The sequence below is a fragment of the Giraffa tippelskirchi genome, chromosome 13 (assembly GCF_054371585.1).
Source record: "Giraffa tippelskirchi isolate mGirTip1 chromosome 13, T2T-mGirTip1v1.2.pri, whole genome shotgun sequence".
Classification (NCBI taxonomy): domain Eukaryota; kingdom Metazoa; phylum Chordata; class Mammalia; order Artiodactyla; family Giraffidae; genus Giraffa; species Giraffa tippelskirchi.
In genome coordinates, this window is record NC_137287.1 from 114137369 (window position 1) to 114157817 (window position 20449).

General features: G+C 51.3%; 1 protein-coding gene across 1 annotated transcript in view; it reads right to left on the minus strand.

Moving 5' to 3' along the window:
- Positions 1-1328: 1328 nt before the first annotated feature.
- The window catches only part of JPH2 (junctophilin 2), a 68876-nt gene continuing 49755 nt past the window's right edge, over positions 1329-20449 (minus strand). The window contains exons 3-6 of the mRNA XM_081557006.1: positions 7449-7567; positions 5743-6455; positions 4964-5057; positions 1329-3151 (exon numbers count right to left, since the gene is read on the minus strand). Of these exons, the coding sequence (XP_081413132.1) occupies positions 4977-5057; positions 5743-6455; positions 7449-7567 (913 nt within the window). The 3' untranslated portion in view covers positions 1329-3151; positions 4964-4976. The remainder of the gene's footprint in view (positions 3152-4963; positions 5058-5742; positions 6456-7448; positions 7568-20449) is intronic.

Genomic DNA, 20449 nt, shown 5'->3' on the forward strand with positions numbered 1-20449 from the left:
CAACCTCTTTATCACTCATGATCTACCTCATCGGATGCTCACAACCTTGATACCTGTGAAGAGGGCAACGGGGCAGGGATGACGGTCTCCATGGCAAAAGAGGAAACTGAGGCCCAGAAAGAGGGGGGTATCTGGCATGCAGTAAGTCACTGATGACGCTGGGCAGAGAGCCAGGACTCCTGAGCACTGAAGCACTCCGGAACCTGCCTAAACTCAAGCCTACTGACTAGTGAGGTGACTCCAACTATCTCATGGGGGCTGTTGGCTTGACTCATCCTCAAAAACAAGTCAAGATAACTGCTTTCCCAGCCCTGGCTTGTTGTGTGACCCTAGGCAAGCCTCTTCTCTTGTCTAAGCCTCTGGAGAGTATGATGATGGCCTCTAGGTCCTTCCTTTGACTGAAACACTCTGAGACTTTCTGACAGGAGCCCAAATCATCTCCACCCCTTCGACGTTTCTGGGGTCTCAATCAAAACGCAAGAGGCTTGTGAGAGGGCTAATGACTGTACTTCAGGTCAACAGCAGTAATAACCCCAAAATGGGGAGTCTGCACTTCTCACCGCCCTCAATTGCTGGGCTTTACCTAAGCTTCAATATTTAAAGTTATCCTCACTACAACCCCAGGAGGTAGTAGTAGTATTTTCTCTGTTTTCTAGATGAGAAATTAAGGCTCGGAGAAGTGAAATAAGTATCCTAAACAGGACTAGAGCCCAGGGAGGCCAATCTCAAAAGGCAGGCTCTTTCGGGACTTCCCTGGAGGTCCAGTGGTTAAGACTCCCAAAGCAGAGGGCACAGGTTCCATCCCTGACTGGGGAACTAAGATTCCGCCGGGTGGGTGGCCAAAGATTTTTTGAAAAGGCAGGCTCTTTTGCTATACATTGCTCAGGGAATCTTTTAGAAGTTGGTTTGACAAACCCAGGGTCTGCCCTAGAAGGTCTGTGGTCTTTGGGGAGCCCCTTTCAGGACTGAAGCCTTTCAGCCACCCCCAGGAGGAATTTCCAGGGGAATCTGCCTACCAACACAGGAGCCGCAGGAGACGTGGGTTCGATCCCTGGGTTGGGAAGATCCACTAGAGGAGGAAATGGCAACCCACTCCAGTATTCCTGCCGAGCTGATCCCATAGACAGAGGAAGCTGGTGGGCTACAGTCCATGGGGTTGCAGAGAGTCGGACACGACTGAGCAGGCACACACACAGGAGGTATTACGGAAACTGTAAGAGAGAGCCAGGGCCTGACCCAGCATGACCCAGGGTCCTCGGCTTCCCTCCTCCTCCTTCGACCAGTCCCCCGTCCTGAGCCCACAAGCAGACCCCACAGCCCAGGCAGAGCCTGTGAGCAGATGCAAGTTTATTATTGCACAGACGGCAGCTTCCTGAACCTTCACCCCAAATACCAACCCCCAAACAAGGCCCCACCCAGGAGTTCTGGCAGCCAGAGGTTAATCCCCAACCCTGAGCCAGACCAAAGACCCCGGACAGTGACCTCAGAACCCAGGCCTGGAGCCTGTCTCCCCTGAGCAGTGCCCCCAGCCCACCCACCTCTTGCGCAAGTTGTCCAGAAAAGCCCACACACGACGGCAGAGCCCCTGGAGGATGGCAGAACCCACAGGCTCCTCTCGGCAGAAATGCAGTCCAACAACCTCGAGGCCCCAGCGGTGCTTGAAACAGTAAGCGTGGAGCCGGAGGAAAGGTTCCCAAGTATTGAGGGAGGAAGGGAAAGTGGACCCCGTCAGAAACAAACTTCAGGTCAAACAGCAAGCCGGGGGGGAGGCCAGACTACCCCCCCCCCAGCCCCCAAGGAGCAGAGAAACAAAGACAGAAAAGCAGCTGCTCCCCGTCAGCTCAGTTTAGATGTCCTGGTCACGTCCTCCTCTCGGCTCAAAGGGGCCTGGACCACTGGCCCTCCATCCTTCCCCGGGTCCGAGGCCACAGCCGTCAGCCCCCATCTACCCCCAGCCAGCACCAGGGACCGAAGAAACCAGCATGGTACACAGCACATCGGAAAGGGGGTACATGCAAAGACTGTCTCCTGCCAAGCAAGCCAAGGAGCTTATCACAGACGGCACCCAGTGGGAACCCCACACCTGCCCCCCTCTCCCTGGGACACACTGGCTGACAAGCAGCCTGTCTTCAGCATCGGCCTGAGAGTCTGCCCCAGCGAAAGCTGCCTGAGCTTCCATGCTCAGGCGCTCCCCCCCCCCCCCCCCCCCCCCCGCCAAGCCCACAGTGGCCCCTGGGAGCGGAAGCGGACAAACCAGTTCATGGGGCATCCCTGGGGCTTTATCTCACCGGCCTCAAGGCTCCTGTAGGGCAACCTCTCCTCACCCTCAGCATCCTCGAAGCCACCACGTGTGATGCCAGCCCCAGGCTCAGGCGCCCTCAGAACCAGGACCATCTTACCTGCCCCTCAGCCCTTCTCCCCACACCCTCCCACCCCCTGGCCACCTGGTCAGCGGCTTCCCAGCCAAAGGTCCCAAACCTTCATGTCTCCCCCTCTCCTGCTGGTCCAGAGGGAAGCTAACTGGATTGGTGGGAGGAGACAGAAGCACTGTATTCTGGGATATTCAAACAGAAAACGTCCATTTCCTCTATTGTCATCCTGAGCATCTGAAAGCAAGGGACAGAGTATGGGAGGGGTCAGGACTGAGACAGGAAGGGCTGGTGGGCTGAGAGCCTCACCCTCCGAGGCCCACCATGGGGATCTCAGTCACTTCCTCCGCTTGCCTGGGAGGCCTCAGAAGTTTAAAATAAAGAGAGGGAGGGTAGGAAGGAGGAGGCTGGGATTTAACATCCTGGTTTGGTGACTCCTCCCAAAACACACAAAAAAAGCCTGGGGAGGGGGTGACCTAGGGTAGGGGTAGAGGTGAGGGAGTGGATGGGGATGGGGGATGGAGCAGATAGGGGAGTTCAAGACCAGGGCTCTTCTTTCAGGGCTTTCCCTGCCGCTGGGCAGAGAGCTCCTGGAGGGTGCCCAGCACTTTTCTCTTCCTCTGGGCACCGCCTGCCATCTGGCAGGTGCCATGGGAAGCCTCCTTAAGCATTTGTGGTGTGGATGCGAGTGGACCCTCAGCATCCAGGTCCAGTCCTCCTCAGCCACCCTGCCTGGCACTGCAAAAGATGGGTCCATGCATCCTCAGCAGGAACACCTGGCTCTGCAAAGAGAAGAAAAGAGGTCCAGGTGAGGGAAGGATGGAGGAGAGAGGAAGGCAGGGGTGGGGGGTGGGGGCGAGGCTGAGCCAGGCTCCAGGCAGGGTTCAAGACGCAGGCCTGATCCTCTCTTGGGCAAGATCTCTATCACTAGCACCATCCCCACCTCTGCAAGCACCCAGAGCAGCCTTGGCCCTGGGCTCTGACTCAGTGGGACCAGAGACAAGTCCCAGAGGCCCCTCCTTGGCCCATGCAAGGCCCTGCTGGAGGCTGCCTCTGCCTGTTCTTTTTGCCTGGTACACTCTGCCCTTCTCTCCTCCCCTCCCTCACTGCCATCTGGCTCACCCCTCACCATCCTTCAGGTCAGGAAGTTGGCAGTCCCCGTTGCAACCATTCCCAGATCCCCTAGGAAACATGGACCCCATTGGGGCCAGTATCCACTCCCAGGGCAGCACTTACCAGGCTAATACTGTCACTGGCTATTTACCCTTCTCCTTCTCCTCTGGGACTGAGTAGGAACCTCCAGCCCACACTAAGCTAGAGTCAAGGGAGGGGATCTTTGAGGCGAACAAGGCAAGAGGCAGAAACTCTTGTTAGCAGCACTAAGCACAGGATTTACAGTGTAAAGGCTGGTCCTAGTAGGAGAAAGATTTGATTTGCCTTGTGGCTACTTCGGGCTTCCCAGGTGGCAACAGTGGTAAAGAACCCGCCTGCCAATGCAGGAGACCTAAGAGACTATAGGTTGGATCCCTGGGTCGGGACGATCCCCTGGAGGAGGGCATGGTAACCCACTCCAGTGTTCTTGCCTGGAGAATCCCATGGACAGAGGAGCCTGGAGGGCTTTGGTCCACAGGATCACAAAGAGTCGGACACAGCTGAAGCGACTTAGCATGCACGCACGTGGATACTTCACCCTAAGACCAGCGAGGGCCACTTTCCTTCACCCCAGCCCTGCCCACTTCCTTTTCACCGGACCTTACCCAGGCCCTGAGCTCCACCACAGGGAGAAGACCAACTGATGGAGCCAACTGACTGAAAGCAGGGTTCAGGAAGAGGACTAAGGGAGGGGGGTGGAGAGTGCAAGCAAGAGAGAACCGGAGGACAGAGGAAGAGGATCCGGCCATCCCAGGCGACCTCAGTCTAGACTTTCGGGGGTCTGTGGGGAGGAGTCAGGAACTATTTTGTTTAATGTTTAAACTGCAAGACTTTTACATAATGAGCCATAAGTTAAAGGTTTACTCCCACGTTCACCTCATTTCTTAGGGCAGGAATGTGTCCCTGCTGTGTCCCTATCCCCAGCAGAGCAGGTGCTCAGGAAAGGTGGTTAAATGGGTTTCCCTGGTGGTTCAGTGGTAAAGAATCCACCTGCCAATGCAGGAAATGCAATCCCTGGGTAGGGAAGATCCGCTGGAGAAGGAAATGGCATCCCACTCCAGTACTCTTGCCTGGGAAATCCCATGGACAGAGGCGGCGGGCGGGCTACAGTCTGTGGTGTCACAAAAGAGTTGGACGTGACTTAGGGACTAAACAACCACAACAACAAATGAATGATGAGTTAGGAATGAATGAATGAAGCCCCCAGTGTTCACCTGACAGAGATCCAGTGTTCTGTGTATGTTGAGCCAATGAGGGTGCATGCGTGTGTGTGTGTGTGTGCACGCGCGCGCGTGTGCGTGCATGTGTGTATTGGGGAGAGATGATCTCTCAAACCCACACTTTGGGTCCCCGTTCCTGCTGGGGGATGGGCCACAGGACGGTCACCCAGCAGGCCCTTACTCTCCTCCCCAGAGACTGCCGTCCCCTCCTCCCGGCCGCACCTGGGGGACGAGGTCAGGTCAGGAGGTGAACGAAGAGGATGGCCAGGCCAATGTTCAGCAGGATCACCATGCAGATGAGGACGGTGTTGGGGACCTGGGAACAGCGGAGACAGGCTGCCTGAGTCCCCAGAAGAGCACACTCCCCCACCCCGACCCTCCGCGGTGTCCAGCACCTGGACAGACCATCTGAGCTGGAAGGATTCTTGGAGGAAATAATTAACCAAACAGCTCAGGGTCCAGAGAGGGTCAAGAACGTATCCTAGGGCACACAGCAGGCAGAGTTGGGACTGGAATCCAAGAACTCGGCTGCATCTCTCAGTCCCTCGGAGCCCAGCTTCAGTCTTTGGCACTGTAGCCCCCGGCACCCATAACAAGTCCAGAGGGCCGGGACCCACCCCCCCCAATGGGCCCCACCCCCCCCAATGGGCCCCTGCTCCATCCCCCAAAGCCCTCTCTGCTACACCGTTGTAGTAGAGGCCACTGGAGCCCAGCCTAGATCCCTCATAAATAGGGGCAGCCCACAGCCTAGCTGCTTGGGACTCCCAGTCTCCTCCTCCAAAGGAGCGCCCAGACAACCATACGGAGACCAGCCTCTGCCCAAGGTGGGGGCACCCTGCCCTGTAACCCTGGGTCAGGCTGCACCTAACTAAGCCCACATCCCCGCAGGGGTTTCCCCCCTGCCCTGTCCTGTGCCATCACCCTGGCCCCCCGGTCATCTGCCCCCCGAATCCCACCTCCAGCTCCCCGCCCCCACCCCCCACTTCCACCAGCAGCCTCACCTCCTCCACCTCGACCTCTGCCGCCGCCGCGGCCTCCTTCCGACCCTTCTTCTTGGCCCCGGCCTTGGTCAGCCCTCGGGCCTCCGTCTTGCGGGCCTTGACCTTGGGCTCGGCCTTGGGCACGATGGGCTTGGGTTCCAGCTTGACGGGGCTCTCGGGCGCCGGCGCGGGGCTTCGGGGTGGGGGCGCGGCGGCGGCGGCCGGGGACGGGGCCGCGGAGTCGGCGGCGGGGGCCTCGGGCTCTTCCTCAAAGGGCGGCGGCGCGGGCGGCGCGGTGCGCACGGCGTAGCTGTGGTAGCCCTGGTACAGCGCCACCTCCGGCTCCTCCGGCCGCGCGGGGGGCGCCTGCAGCGCCTCGATGGCCATGCGTTCGCTGGCCGGCCGGCCGGGGCTGCGGCGACCCGCGCCGTCGGACGGCGTGACCGGCCGGCTGCCCTCGCCGCCACCGCCGGGCTCACCGTTCCAGGCGCCCGGGCTCAGCAGGCCATCTTTGGACGCCGCGGCCGGGCGGGGCCGCTTGGGCTGCGGGGGCGTCCCGGCCGGCGACCGGGGGCCACCCTCGGGCGCCGGGGTCTCCCGCTCGTGCAGCTCCGGGCTCTCGCGGAGCCGCTGTGGGAGGCCCGCGGCGCCGGGGCCCCGGTCGGGGGAATCCAGCAGGCTCTCCGAGTTCTCCAGGATCTCCTGGAGCAGCCGGCGCTTCTGATACTCCGGACCTGCCGGGGGACCACACAGGGAGGCGGGATTCGAAGCCGGGTCGCCGCACTGGGTGACCCTGGGCAAGCCGCTCCAGCCCCGCTGAGTCTCGTGGACGTACTCAGCCAGTACGGACATGCAGCCACCAGGTGCCAAAAGCACTGTTTTTAAGCCATTCCCCAATACCAAATCATTTACTCCTTTGAATAACCTTATGAGGTGGATGCTATTGTTTAGCCTCCACTGCACAGATGAAGAAAAGGAGGCTCAGAGAGGTAAAATGCCTTGCCCAAAGTCACCCAGCTGACCAAGAGTGGAGCCGGGACTGGCACCCAGGCTAAGTCTGGCTCCAGAGTTTATGCTCTTTATGGTCATACCGGCCTCTTTACATTCTCTTATCTGAAAAACAGGCCTAATCATATCTATTTCAGAAAAATACTAACTGAAGGATTAATGGGGTGGAAAAAGAATGCCTGTAAAATGCTGAGCGCAGAACCTGGCACGTGGTGACAACTGTTGCTATGGCCACCCAAGGTGGAGGCTGCCAGCCAGCGTCGCTCTTCCTGGGGCCAGCAGGGGGCGCACTGTGATAGGACGCACAATTCCTCTTGCCGGGCAGAGATCTGCACTCTTGAGGTCTTGCATCCAGCCTCCCTTAGGTCTCCTTAAAAACCCTTCAACGTGGAGAGCACCAGTCGCCCACCCTGATGGGCTCCCACTACTCTATTCAAGGGCAAAGTCTGGATCAGAGCCAGGAGGTCCTCCTCACTCTGCAGCCTCATTTCCCAGAGAGAGGAGCCTCTGTTATTACCACCCCAATCTCAGCCTGAGTCCCCTTGACTCATCCCATCTCATGCCTGCACCACGCCCCATAGATGCTCACAGGCATGTGTGGACCCACTGGAGCATCTCAGCTTTCCACCAAGCAAAGAAAACGGTGTCCACCTCCCCACACCCACCCCGCAGGCCTCCCCCACCCCGGCCTGGCCAGTCCCCTCCCTGGCTGGCCCTACCTGGCTGGTAGAAGTCTGGAGCCAGCTCCCTGGCCAAAGTGCGGGCAATGTTGGACTCCTGGTTGGCAGCCAGGGCAGCCTGTTCTGCTGCCTCAGCTTTGGCCTTGGCGTGGCTTGTCCTAAGGAGATGACATGGTGGAGTCTCAGGATCCCTCCAGAGGACCAACCCTCTCTGCCCTTCCTCCACAACCCACAAAGAGACACCCTGGACAACACCTTCATTCACTCGGGCTGTCAATGAATATTTATTAAGCCCTGTGGTCCAGGCTGTCCTGCATTCCCCAGACCATTTCCTCTTCTCTCTGGGCACACAGACAGACTACATTTTCCCGCCTCCCCTGGGGGTAGGTGTGGTCAGGTGACTGGCTAAAGCATTGTGGGAAGACAGGATGATGCCATTTCCAGGCTTGGTCCACAAAACCTGTCCTGTAATCCACTGTGTCCTCTCTCTTCTCCCCTGTTGCTGGTAAAATGCAGAAGCCAAGTCCCCAGAACAGGGGACTTAACCTCATTTGTGTCACAGATTTTTTCAATCTAGTGACACCTCTGGACCCTTTCTCGGTATACTGTTTTAAAATGCATAAATTACACAGGATTACAAAGAGATGCAATTAAACTGACACACTGTCACCAGAATATTTAATGGGACAAATTTGTAATGTAATAATGTATATTCTTCTTTATTAACACATTAAACAAAATATCGAGCAGGCCTATTGACCACCATAATTTAAAAGTATAGATTATCATAAAGGATACTTCAAGGATACATGCAACAACAGGAATGTGGCATGAAAATATACATGATTTCTATGAGTGACAGTCAGAGATACTGCTAATACTACTGTGATTTATTGCCGACTTCTATAAATGAAGAAAATGCTAAATTTCAGTCACACGTTAGTAAAAATAGAGATGTGGTTTTCCCTGTCCAGATCCCTTCACTGGGCAAATGCACCCGCCCTTGGCTGCTGAATTGACTGCTGATGGCTCACTACTATCTCAGAGAACTGCAACCAATAGAAGCCACCATGTTCCAAAGGTCCATACCCCTCCCCAACCCAGGGAGCCTATAACCGATGACTCCTGGACACCAGCCAGCCCCTTCTTGCCCCAAGAGGAAGCAACTCAGGCTCCAGAGCCCTCCGCAGGATCAGGTTGAAGCAGGACTCCAGAACACATCCCTGCTTGGCTAATTCTATGTTCCATTCTGCCTCTCTCACTCCCCCTCGCTTCTGAGAGCAACTGCTCCATAAATTGCCCGTGCAAGAATTCTCATCTCAGACTCAGCTTCTAGGGAATCTAACCTAAGGCAGCATCCAGATTCACAGACAAGCTGAATTCCATCCACAGAACCCCCCTGTGGCCCCCAGGGTCAAGAAACACAGTGGAAGGAACTTGGGTCCACAAATGATTATTGCATAGAGCAAAGCCCGCCTCCCCCACAGTTCCATATTAAATGTGCAAAATTTGAGCATTAAATTTAAACATTAAACTCAGCAAGCCTTAAATGTCTACTGCGTTAAGCGCCTGAAATTTGGGGGATGTTTATTTCAGCTGTTAATCTAACCTAACTAGGAAAAGCACCTGCGAAAATATTAGCAGCCCCACTAGCCATGGGCTTCAATGTAAAGAAATTAAAGATTATCTCATGTAATCATCCGGAGAAGGCAATGGCACCCCACTCCAGTACTCTTGCCTGGAAAATCCCATGGACGGAGGAGCCTGGTAGGCTGCAGTCCATGGGATCGCTAAGAGTCGGGCACGACTGAGCAACTTCACTTTCACTTTTCACTTTCATGCACTGGAGAAGGAAATGGCAACCCGCTCCAGTATTCTTGCCTGGAGAATCCCAGGGACGGGGGAGCCTGGTGGGCTGCCGTCTATGGGGTCGCACAGAGTCGGACACAACTGAAGCGACTTGGCAGCAGCAGCATGTAATCATCATGATGCCTTAGGAAGCTGGTGTTCTTATTATTGTCCCTATTTTACAGAAAAGGAAACTGAGGCACAGGCAGGGCAGGTAACTTGCCCAAGGTCACAGAGTCCCTAAGTGCAGGAACTGAGATTTTGAACCCAGGCAAGATGATTCCAGACCCTGTGCTGCTCTGAAGAGTGTGCCGTGGTTGGCCAGGAGCTGAGATTCCAGGGGCAAGACAAGCGCCTTTCAAAAGAAGGAGATGGGCTGGATGCAAACAACCGAAATTATTTAATATAATGTAACCAAAGAAACATGGGTTTGGGTAAACTCCGGGAGTTTGTGACAGACAGGGAGGCCTGGTGTGCTGCGATTCATGGGGTCGCAAAGAGTCGGACACGACTGAGTGACTGAACTGAACTGAATCAAATAAAAGGGCTTCCCTGGTAGTTCAGCTGGTAAAGAATCGGCATGCAATGCAAGAGACCCCTGTTCAATGCCAGTCACAAAGTTCCCCTGGAGAAAGGATGGGCCACCCACTGCAGTATTCTTGGGCTTCCCTAGTGGCTCAGACGGTAAAGAATCTGCCTGCAATGCAAAGAGACCTAGGTTTGATCCCTGGGTTAGGAAGATTCCCTGAAGGAGGGCACGGCAAGCCACTCCAATATTCTTGCCTGGAGAATCCCACGGACAGAGGAGCCTGCAGGGCTACAGTCCATCGCGTCACAAAGTCGGACATGACTGAGCAATTAAGCACAGCACAATCAAGTGCAACTATAAGAAGCGCCATAAAGGAAGAGTACAGAATGCGATGAAAACATCCAACAGGAAGACTTGATGTAGATCAGTGGTTGGGTGGGGGGGATCAGGCAAGGCTTCCTCGAAGACGTGACAGTTGAGACCTGAAACTGACACATCCATTGACCCATCAGCAGGGAGGCTGGAACAGTGAGCCAGGCAGAGGGAAGAGCATGTGCAAAGGTCCTGAAAGGGGGTACGAGCTTCATGCCTTTGGGGAACTGAAAGGTCCAATCAGTGTCCCTATGGGCAGATGAGTCACTTCCTTGGGGATTTGATCTGCATGTGTCTCCAGCACGGAATTGAGCCCCATCTAGAGACGAAGTTTACTAAGCTCTCTCCAGGTGCCAAGTCTTTTGCCTACATTATGCCTTGCAATCCTCAAAACTGCCTGGGAAGTACGTTTACTGACTCTACTCCACAGGTAGGGAAACTGAGTCTCAGAGCAATACCTTGCTCAAGGATGCCAAGTAACAGCTGACATTTACAAAGCATTTACAACATGCCAAGAGCTTTATAGAAATTAACCCATTTAACTTTCCCAGTAACTCTTTGTGGCCCATGTTATCACCATCATCCCTCTTTACAGAGGAGAAATCCAAGGCACAAGAAGGTTTAAGGAGCCCACCTACCATTTATCCAACCAGCAAGTGAAAGCAAGGTTTCAAACAAAGGCTTTCTTGAGTCTAGAGTCTGTGCCTTTTGTCACAGGTTTGTCCGTCACTCAATAATAAGCAGCAGGGGACTTCCCTGGTGGTCCAGTGATTAAGAATCTGCCTTCCAATGCAGGGGACATGGGTTCTATCCCTGGTCGGGGAACTAAGATTCCACATGCTGCTGGGCAACTAGGCCAAACACACAGGAACTACTGACCCTGCAGGCTCTAGAGCCTGTGGTCTACAAGAAAGCCCTACTCACCGCAAGGAGAAGCCTGTGCACCACAACTAGAGACCCAGTACAGCCAACATAATAATAAGTAGTGGAGTTCAAACCCAAAACTGTCTGGTTTCTAAGCCCCTGCCCTCTCCACTGTCACAGTAATGTTTACTGAAGAAACTAATATTATACTGAATGAAAGAATACATCAAAGAATGCATGCATACATACATGTATGGGCAAGGGGGCAGCACAGAGAATAAAGAGCATGGTTTTGGAATCAGCAGCCCTGGATTCTAATTTTGGCTCGGCCATGGTTGGGGCTAGGGTGCAAATGAGGCATTCACCTCAGGTTCAAAATTTAGGGGGCTGACCAAAAAAAAAACAAACCTCAGTAATCCAGATAAATAGTACTTGAATGCAATATTTTTTAAAGTCAAAATTAATGCAGTGATAATCCTTGATGAACAAGCTATGAAAAAAATGTCAATAAAGTCCAGATCCAGACCCTGCACTTGTACGACTCACCTCACTCACCTCCCCCTAGTCCCGACCTACAAGGACCCTGGGCGAGTGGCTTTGCCTCTCTGTGCCTCAGTTTCTATGTCTGTAGGATGATAATTCTCCCCTCTTGGAGTTGCTGTGAAAATGGCTGAGAAGTAACACGGGAAAGTGTTTAGCCCGGGATGGGGCTGAATGATGGCGATGATGGTGGTGGTGGTGATAGTGATGGTGATGATGATGGTGTTGACGAGGGTGTTGGCAGCAGTAGAGAAGAAGGAGGAGGAGAAAAAGAAGGAGAAAGATAATATTTGTTACACTGAAACCAAGTGTGGAACCAACAAGGGCCTACTATATAGCACAGGAAACTATACTCAATATTATGTAGTAACCCATAAGGGGAAAGAATCTGAAAAAGAGTATATACACACACACATACAAATCACTGGGCTGCACATCTGAAACTTACATGATATTGCAAATCAACTATACTTCAATTAAAAACTAAAAAAAAAGAAAAAATGTAGTACATGCATTTGCAGACACACATTTGTCTGTACATGGGTATGTGTGATTCAAAGATCTAAATTTTCAGAGACACTTTCCTGGAAACCTGAAACCCCAGGTTGGGTGGGGGAGGAGGGAAAAGACTGGGCAAACCTTCAAACTGAGAAAATGTCCTTTTTTGGTTGTGTGAGCTGGATGAGGCTTGTTTGCTGGGAAGCTGCATTGCAGGACGGACTCCTCAGGCCAGAATGGCAGTCTTCACACGGAGTCCTGGAAGGTTCTAGAGGATCAACAGTGGACCCTCCAGGGCAACCAGAACAGGGATCAGAGGGGAATGGCCACACAGCGCAAGGTAATAAAGGCTGCTGGATTTGAAGGAAGCACCCATGACTGACTGTATACCTTACCAGCCCCCGCTCCAATGCCTCTGATCCCAGGAATGGCCCCTCAGCTCCCTAGCCCTCAAGCCAGGAATCCCAGTGTCTCCTACACCCTCCCTCATCTTTCAATATTCACAAACAACCACCACCAACTTCTGTCTCTCCTGCTCCCCCTGTATCTCTTGAATCTGCCTATTCTCCATCTTTCCGTGACTCCTCCTGCCAGGTCCCCCACTCCCCTCTGTAACCTCCCTGCTTTCAGACTCACTCCTTACAATCGATCACATGCAGCTTGCTTGCCTCACCTCTTGCTGACAGTCTCTGCAAGGCTTCCTATCTTGCTGAAAGTAAAGTCCAAAGTGCTTAGCACAGCCTTCAAGGCTACCCAGATTCTCAGCCTGAAGCAGCTTTGATGGGGTGTATCTGGCAGCTTACCAGGTAAAGGGCAGGCTGAACTGCTGTAGTCCAGAGGCTATCTTCTAGTCCAGTGGCACTCACGTGTGGTCCATGCAGCCCCCAGCCCCTCGTCATCTGGGCACTTGTTGCCAATGCAGATTGGGGGGGCTCCACCCCAGATCCACTGAATCAGGATTTCTCAGGAAGAGCCCAGGAATCTGTGTTGCCTTCCAGCTGCTTCCACTGCTCATTAAAATTTGAGAAGTGTGTGCTGGACAGAGAGAAACATTCAGCTCTCTCTTTGGCAGTTCCCAGCCTGCTCAACCACCCAGGATCCTTGAGGGTCTCCCTTTAAGCACCAGGATCCCTCCCTGAATCCAGGGCCTGCTAGGGAAATGCAGGCATCATTTCTTTTCCTATGACAGCTTGGGGAGGGGCTTTTGGGGAGGGTCTCCCAGGATGGCTCTGCCCCTTCTGGAGAGAAGGGAAGGAGCAGTAACTAGGGCAGGGGGTGGGGCAGGGATCAGTCACCCTTCTTGATTTCATCAGATTTTCTTTCGTCAGCAGGTTAAAAATAAGGCTGGTGGTGGCTCAGGGATGAGGCAGGGCCATAACCCAGTGCGAGCACTCCCAAGGGTGTCGACCCCAACTCCTGCCTCCCTTCCCCACCCTGGACTCCTCATCACCCCGGAATAGCTGGCCTCGTTGCCCAGGTGTCTCCATCAAGCACTGATGGCTTTACTGGGCCAAAGCGAGGGCACCCACAGGAGGTACCCTTGACTCTTCTGCTCTGGCTGTTCCCCCATCTGGAATGTTCCTTTCCCTCCTTCCACCTTCCAGCCTTAAAGGGCCAGCTTCAGACCTACTTGGACATCCAGATTTATTCAGTTAATGCAACTTTATGGAATGCCTGGTATACATTAGGACTTTTCTGGGTGCTGTGGCTATGACAGGAAGCCAAGCATCTAAAAATCCCTTGTAGAGGGACTTCCCTGACGGTCCAGTTGCTAAAACTCCATGCTCCCAATGCAGGGGGCCCAGGTTTGATCCCTGGTCCAGGAACTAAGATCTCGCCTGCCACAACTAAGACCTGGCACAGCCAAAGGACATAAGTAATTAAGTGAAAGTCGCTCAGTCGTGTCCAACTCTTTGTGACCCCACGGACTATGCTGCTACTGCTGCTGCTGTTGCTAAGTCGCTTCAGTCGTGTCCGACTCTGTGCGACCCCATAGACGGCAGCCCACCAGGCTCCCCCGTCCTGGGACTCTCCAGGCAAGAACACTGGAATGGGTTGCCATTTCCTTCTCCAATGCATGAAAGGAAAAGTGAAAGTGAAGTCGCTCAGTCGTGTCAGACTCCTAGCGACCCCATGGACTGCAGCCCACCAGGCTCCTCCGTCCATGGGACTTTCCAGTCCATGGAATTCTCCAGGCCAGAATACTGGAGTGGGTAGGGAATCTTCCTCCAGGGAATCTTCCCAGCCCAGGGATTGAACCCAGGTCTCCCGCATTGCAGGCGGATTCTTTACCAACTGAGCTATCAGGGAAGCCCAAAGAACATAAATAAAGGTTTTTAAAATTTCCCTTGTAGAACTCACATTCTGTTGCAAGCGTCAGCAAATTAGGGTAACAGGCCATATCCAGCCTGTTTCTATATCACCTGTGAGCAAAGAATGCTTTTTATATTCTTTAAAGTTGTGGAAAAAAAACACAAATAGTAATTTTATGACACGTGAAAATTATATGGAATTTAAATGTGTGTCCATATAAATAAAGTTTTATTGGAACAGAGTCGCACATATTTGTTTACTATTGTCTAGAGCTAAGTAGTTGCCACAGAAGTCCATGACCTGCAAGGTCAAAAATATTTACCATCTGGTGGTTTACAGGAAAAGTTTGTCCACCTCTGTTCTAATGCATCCACTCAACAATGGTCTCTCCTACTATTCTAATTAATAATATTAGTCTACTATTGGTTGAGCTCTTTGTGCCCAGTTCTGTGCCTTGGTCACCTTTACACACATGACTTCAGAGAGGTGAAGTCACTTTCTCAAGGTCACACAGCTAGAAAGTCTATCTGCCCAAGCTCGTCCCCATTACACTGAGCTGGTGCTTTCCTGGTACTAACTGGACCAGGTCCTCCACATGCTGGTACTAGGGATGGGGATAAATTAGATCCAGCAGGCACCTGAGGAGCTCCCAGCCTAATGCAGCCCCGCCAAGTCAACTATGCAGCATCTCTGAAAACCAGCAGATGGACGGTGGGGGCAGAGCAAAGCCGCTAAACCACATGGCGGCACAGCTAAGAAGGGACAGCTCTGGTAGGTCGTGGCTCTGCTCCTTATGCTCTCAGGCAAGCCTGAGCCCCCTGAACCCCAGTCTCCTCATCTGTACAATGGGGATAATAACAGCACCTTCCCTGGAGAAATGGTGTAAGGAGTATAAATGAATAAACACTCATATGGCCCTAAGAATAGGAGCTGGGACACAGGAAGTGCCATCGAGGTGCTTGTTGATAAAATATATGGGGACTTCCCTGGTAGTTCAGTGGTTAAGACTCTGCCTTCCAATGCAGGAGACAGGTGTTCCATTCCTGGTCGGGGAACTAAGATCTCACATGCCCAAGAGTTGCAACGAGAAAGAAGCCCCCACGCAACGCAATGAAATAGTCCATGTGCTGCAACTAAGATCTGATGCTGCCAAACAAGTAAACAATTTTTTAAAAAATAAATAAAATATATGAGAAGCAGTTTTTTTTAAGGCTGAAACAAAAACCTGGAAGTACTTAATGTCACTGATTTGTTCACTTAAAATTTTTTCAAAAATTCATCTGAACAAGGAGCCCGTGGAAGGTTTGGGGGACAGAGGCAGATAATCAGAGCCCTCAGCTCAGGCCTCTGCCAGCCTCTCTGAAGCTGCAGAAGTGGCTGATAAGGGCAGTGCGGCCAAGCATCTTCCCGAGGAGGGGCTGCTTCAGAAGTCACTGCCCTGCCTTCCCCCAAAACAGGCCCTCGCCCCAGACTCTGGCTGCCTGTAGCTGTTTTCCTCCAGAACAATCACAGTCGGAGCAAACTCAAAGAGAAACCACAGCTGGGGTGTCCAGCCACCTGCCCAGATAGCTCCCTGAGAGAAAGTTCCCTACCCTCCAGCAGGGATGGAGTCAAGCATCCAGTCTTGCCAGGACTGCATTCTTTTGGCAAACATGTGCTAAGCCCTGCTGGGAAGGCCCTCATCAGAAGGGTCAAGGGTACAAGCGCCAGTCCATCACATTCTGACTTTTGCTCTCTGGCCTCAGTTTCCTCAACTGTGAAATGGGGTTAAAAATATTTACCTCACAAAATTACTGGGAGTCTGAAACGAGATGGCATAAACGCGCTTAGCATAAACTGCACAGTTAACAAATATTAGCTATCATTATTGCTACGGTTTTGGTTATTATTATAACAATGTTTGGGGCTCCCCAGGTGGCTCAGTGGTAAAGAATCTGCCTGCCAATGCAGGAGACACAGGAGACTCAGGTTTGATCCCTGGATTGGGAAGATCCCCTGGAGGAGGGCATGGCAACCCACTCCAGTATTCTTGCCTGGAGAATCCCCGTGGACAGAGGAGCCTGGCGAGCTACAGTCCACGAAGACTCAGACACGACTGAACTGACTGGAAACATAACAGAGTTTACAAGCAATTCGCTTCCAAAAATCTAAGGACTGCCAACAGGTTGGTATTTAAGTAGGTATTCTTGTAGCAGGATATGTCATGTAAACTTTGTTTCAAAGTTCACCCAGGTTGTAGCATGTATAGTACTTCATCCCTTTTCATTGCCAAATAATGGTCCACTGTGTGTGTGGATAAACCATTAGTTTATCTGTTCCTCAGCTGAAGGACATTTGGATTGTTTCCACCATCTGGTTGCCATGCATAATGCTACTATGGATATTCCTGTACAAGTCTGGGGATGGATGGATGTTTTCATTTCTCCTGGGTGTACACCTCAAGGCGTGGAATTGCTGGGTCATGTGGTAACTCTTTTTAAACTTTTGAGGAGCTTTCAGACTGGTTCTGAATTGAGTGCACCACTGTACTGTCTTCTAGTAACATGTGAGGGTTCCAATCTCTCCACATCCTTGTCAACACTTATTATTATCCATTTTTAAATTTTAGTCACATAATGGTTTGTGAAGCTCATTTCATTGTGGTTTTGATCTGTACTTCCCTGATGGCTAATGATGTTGAACATGTTTTTAAATGTTTAACCACCATTTATGTTATCTTCTTAGGAAAAAAATGTATATTTAGATTCTTTGCCTATCTTCAATTTTTTTAAGGTGTAAAAGTTCTCAATATATTCTAGATACAAGTCTCTTATCAAATATAGGATTTGCAAATATTTTCCCCATTCTATTGTCTTTTCACTTCCTTGATGGTGTCCTTTGAAGCACAGAAGTTCTTAAGCTTAATGATTCCCAATTTATCTATTTTTCCTTTTGTTGCCTATACTTATGGTGTCATATCTAAGAAGCATTTGCCTAACCCAAGGTCACAAAAACTTATGACCATATTTTCTTTTCAGAGTTTTATAGTTCAGTTTTTACATTTAGATCAAGGAAGACTACTTCTAATAAGAAAAAATGGGAAATAAACTAAGGGTTCATACTGCCCTAGGAGACAGGCACTACAACCATTTCACAGATGAAGAAACTGAGGCACAGTGAAGTTAAGTCACTTGGCCATTATTTTTATCGTGAACATTAAGCCAGAAGTGGCCCCTGCTCTGGAATGACCTAGAATCTGGTAGGAAAAATAAGACAAGGTGAAAAGTTTTGAGAACAAACAGAAACAGAAGGTTGCAGGGCAGGAGAAAGCCCATGTGGTGAGCTACATGTTCATAATTTGTATTTTCTTATTTTTATATCATATATTATAAATATATAAAAGATGTAGTAGAGGACTTCCCTGGCGGTCCAGTAGCTAAAACTCTGTGCTCCCAATGCAGGCGGCCTGGGGTTCAATCTCCAGTCAGGGAACTAGATCCCACATGCCCCAGTGAAGACCTGGTGCAGCCAAATAAATAATGTTTTAAAAGATGTAGCATAATATGGCTTCATCAGCACAAAAAAATAGGAAAAATAAACAGATTTTTTAAAATATTTTGGTATTTGAGGTGGTTAAGAGCAGTTTTTTTCACAGTGGGTGACATAAATTCTCTATACTTTGATTTTTTTTTTTCCATCTGTAAAGTGGGGATGAATAGTCCCTGCCTCACAGAGTTGTAGAGTGAATTACTGTACATAAAGTATGTAGAGTAGGACCTGGCACATAGAAAGCTCTATGCAAGTGTTTTAAAATTTTAAAAAGTTGATTTTAGTTGAAGTGGAGGGGCATGGGTTCTGAGTCTGGGGGGCTATGCCACTCACCAAGAGCTTAAGCAGAACCTCCCCACCTTGGACGCCCAGCCTGAAATCCCCAGGCCACGGAGGTGAACTCTTCCAGATTATGTTTTACAAAGACCTTTCTCCTCTTCTTGAAAAAGAATCACCAGCCCAGCTGGGAAGTCTTTACCATGTGTGAGTGGGTATGTGACACCCCTTCCCATCCCCCAGTCTCTAACCAGGAGGCAGAGTAACAAGTTGCTGTTTACTAAGTGCTAACTATGTGCCAGACACTTGACCTATGTGGTCAGCTGAATAATGGCCCCAAGGATATCCAGATCCTAAATCCCTGGAACCAGTGAATGTTACCTTATACGGCAAAAGGAGCTTCGCAGATGTAGTTAAATTGAGGATCCTGAGATGCAAGAGTTATTCTGGGTTAGACAAGCAGGCTCTAGATGTAACCACACATGTCCTTATAAGAGGGAGTCAGGAGCAGATGTGACCACAGGTGAGGAGAAGATGATGTGATGAGGAAGCTGAGATGACAGTGATACCCTTTGAAGATGCAGGATGAGTCCACAAGCCAAGGAATGGGGGCGGCCACTAAGAAGCTGAAAAGTCAAGGAATTGGATTCTCCTGCCAGAACCCTCAAAAGGAACCAGCCCTGTCATCACCTTGGCTATAGACCACTGAGACCGATCTCAGACTTTTGACCTCCAGAACAGTAAGAGAGTAAGTCTGTGCTGTTTTAAGCCCCCAAATTGGTGGTAATTTGTTACAGAAGCAATAGGAAACTGCAGCAACCTGTGTGATTTCATGCCATCCTCAAAACTCACTGTGCAGAAGAAAGGAAAGCTCAGGAAATTAATTGCCAATGGCTCATTGCCAGGTGGCGCTACTGGTAAAGAACTGGCCTGCCAATGCAGGAGACATAAGAGACAGTTCGATCCCTGGGTCAAGAAGATCCCCTGGAGGAGGGCATGGCAACCCACTCCAGTATTCTTGCCTGGAGAATCCCATGGACAGAGGAGCCTGGTGGGGTACAGTCCACAGGGTTGCAAAGAGTGAGACATGACTGAAGTGACCTAGCACAATCACGCACACATAGCTAGTGAGATTCAGAACTGGCTTGAACACGATTCCAGGTCTGTCTGGCACCAGAGCCTTTGCCAACCCACGCATCTGCTGCACACTGCAGTTAAGCCAGAAGAGCCCAGCAGCTGGAACTGGCCACAACCATGCTGCTTCCCCCAGGGGCCTGGGCATCCCTAGCATGCATCCTGCCTGCCTGAGAGTCCAGGGCTAGTGGCTACCAGCAGGGACACCATCAACTTCCCCAATGAAAGGCTAGTCCATCGGAAACTGGGATCGCCTGGCTGACTACATATGACTGAGGTCTGGCAATACTATAGCAGCCAGTGAAGGGACAGAGAGGGGACATGAGGCCTTCGTCCCCCTCCCCACATGGGACTGGGCTCTACAGTCCAATCTGAAGCCCAGTTCTCAGCAGTGAGGCCTTTTCTGCATGAGGTGGCTGTACAGGGAAGCCTCCTTTTAAAAAATTCTGTGCCAGGGACTTCCCTGGTGGTCCAGTGGCTAAGACCCTGCACTCCCAATGCAGGCGGCCCAGGCTCAATCCCTGATCAGGGAACTAGACCCCACATGCCGCAATTAAGTTCACATGCTGCAACAAAGACCGAAAATCCCGTGGGCCACGACTATGATCCTGGGCAGCCAAAAAATAAATATTTTAAAAAATGAAAAGTCTATGCCCGATTTTAAAATCACGTTTTATAAATTATGAAAACAGTGATATTAAAGCAACAGCACTATGAACCCACCATGCTAAAACAACGGCTATGTTAGCTTTTGAGCCTTCTTTTGAGCCTTCTGTGAACAATTCTGTTAATTGTAAAGCCCAGAATTTAAGAGCATGGAATCTGAAATCACGCTACCCAGGTCTGAATCCCTGACCCAGACATTAGCTGTGTGGCCTGGGCAAATCACTGAACCTCTCTGTGCATCCATTTCTTCTTCTGAAAAGTGAGCATGGCAAGAAGATTTTTCAGATGGCTCCTGGTATTCACACCCTTATGGGATTCAGCCTCCACCCCCCACCACAGAGTATGGGCTGAACTCAGTGACAGACTTCTAACTAAAAGACTATGACAACGGTGATGTCACTTCCATGACTAGTTTACAAAAAACAGTGACTTCGCTTGTGATAGCAGATTCTTGCTGGCCTTGATGAAGCAA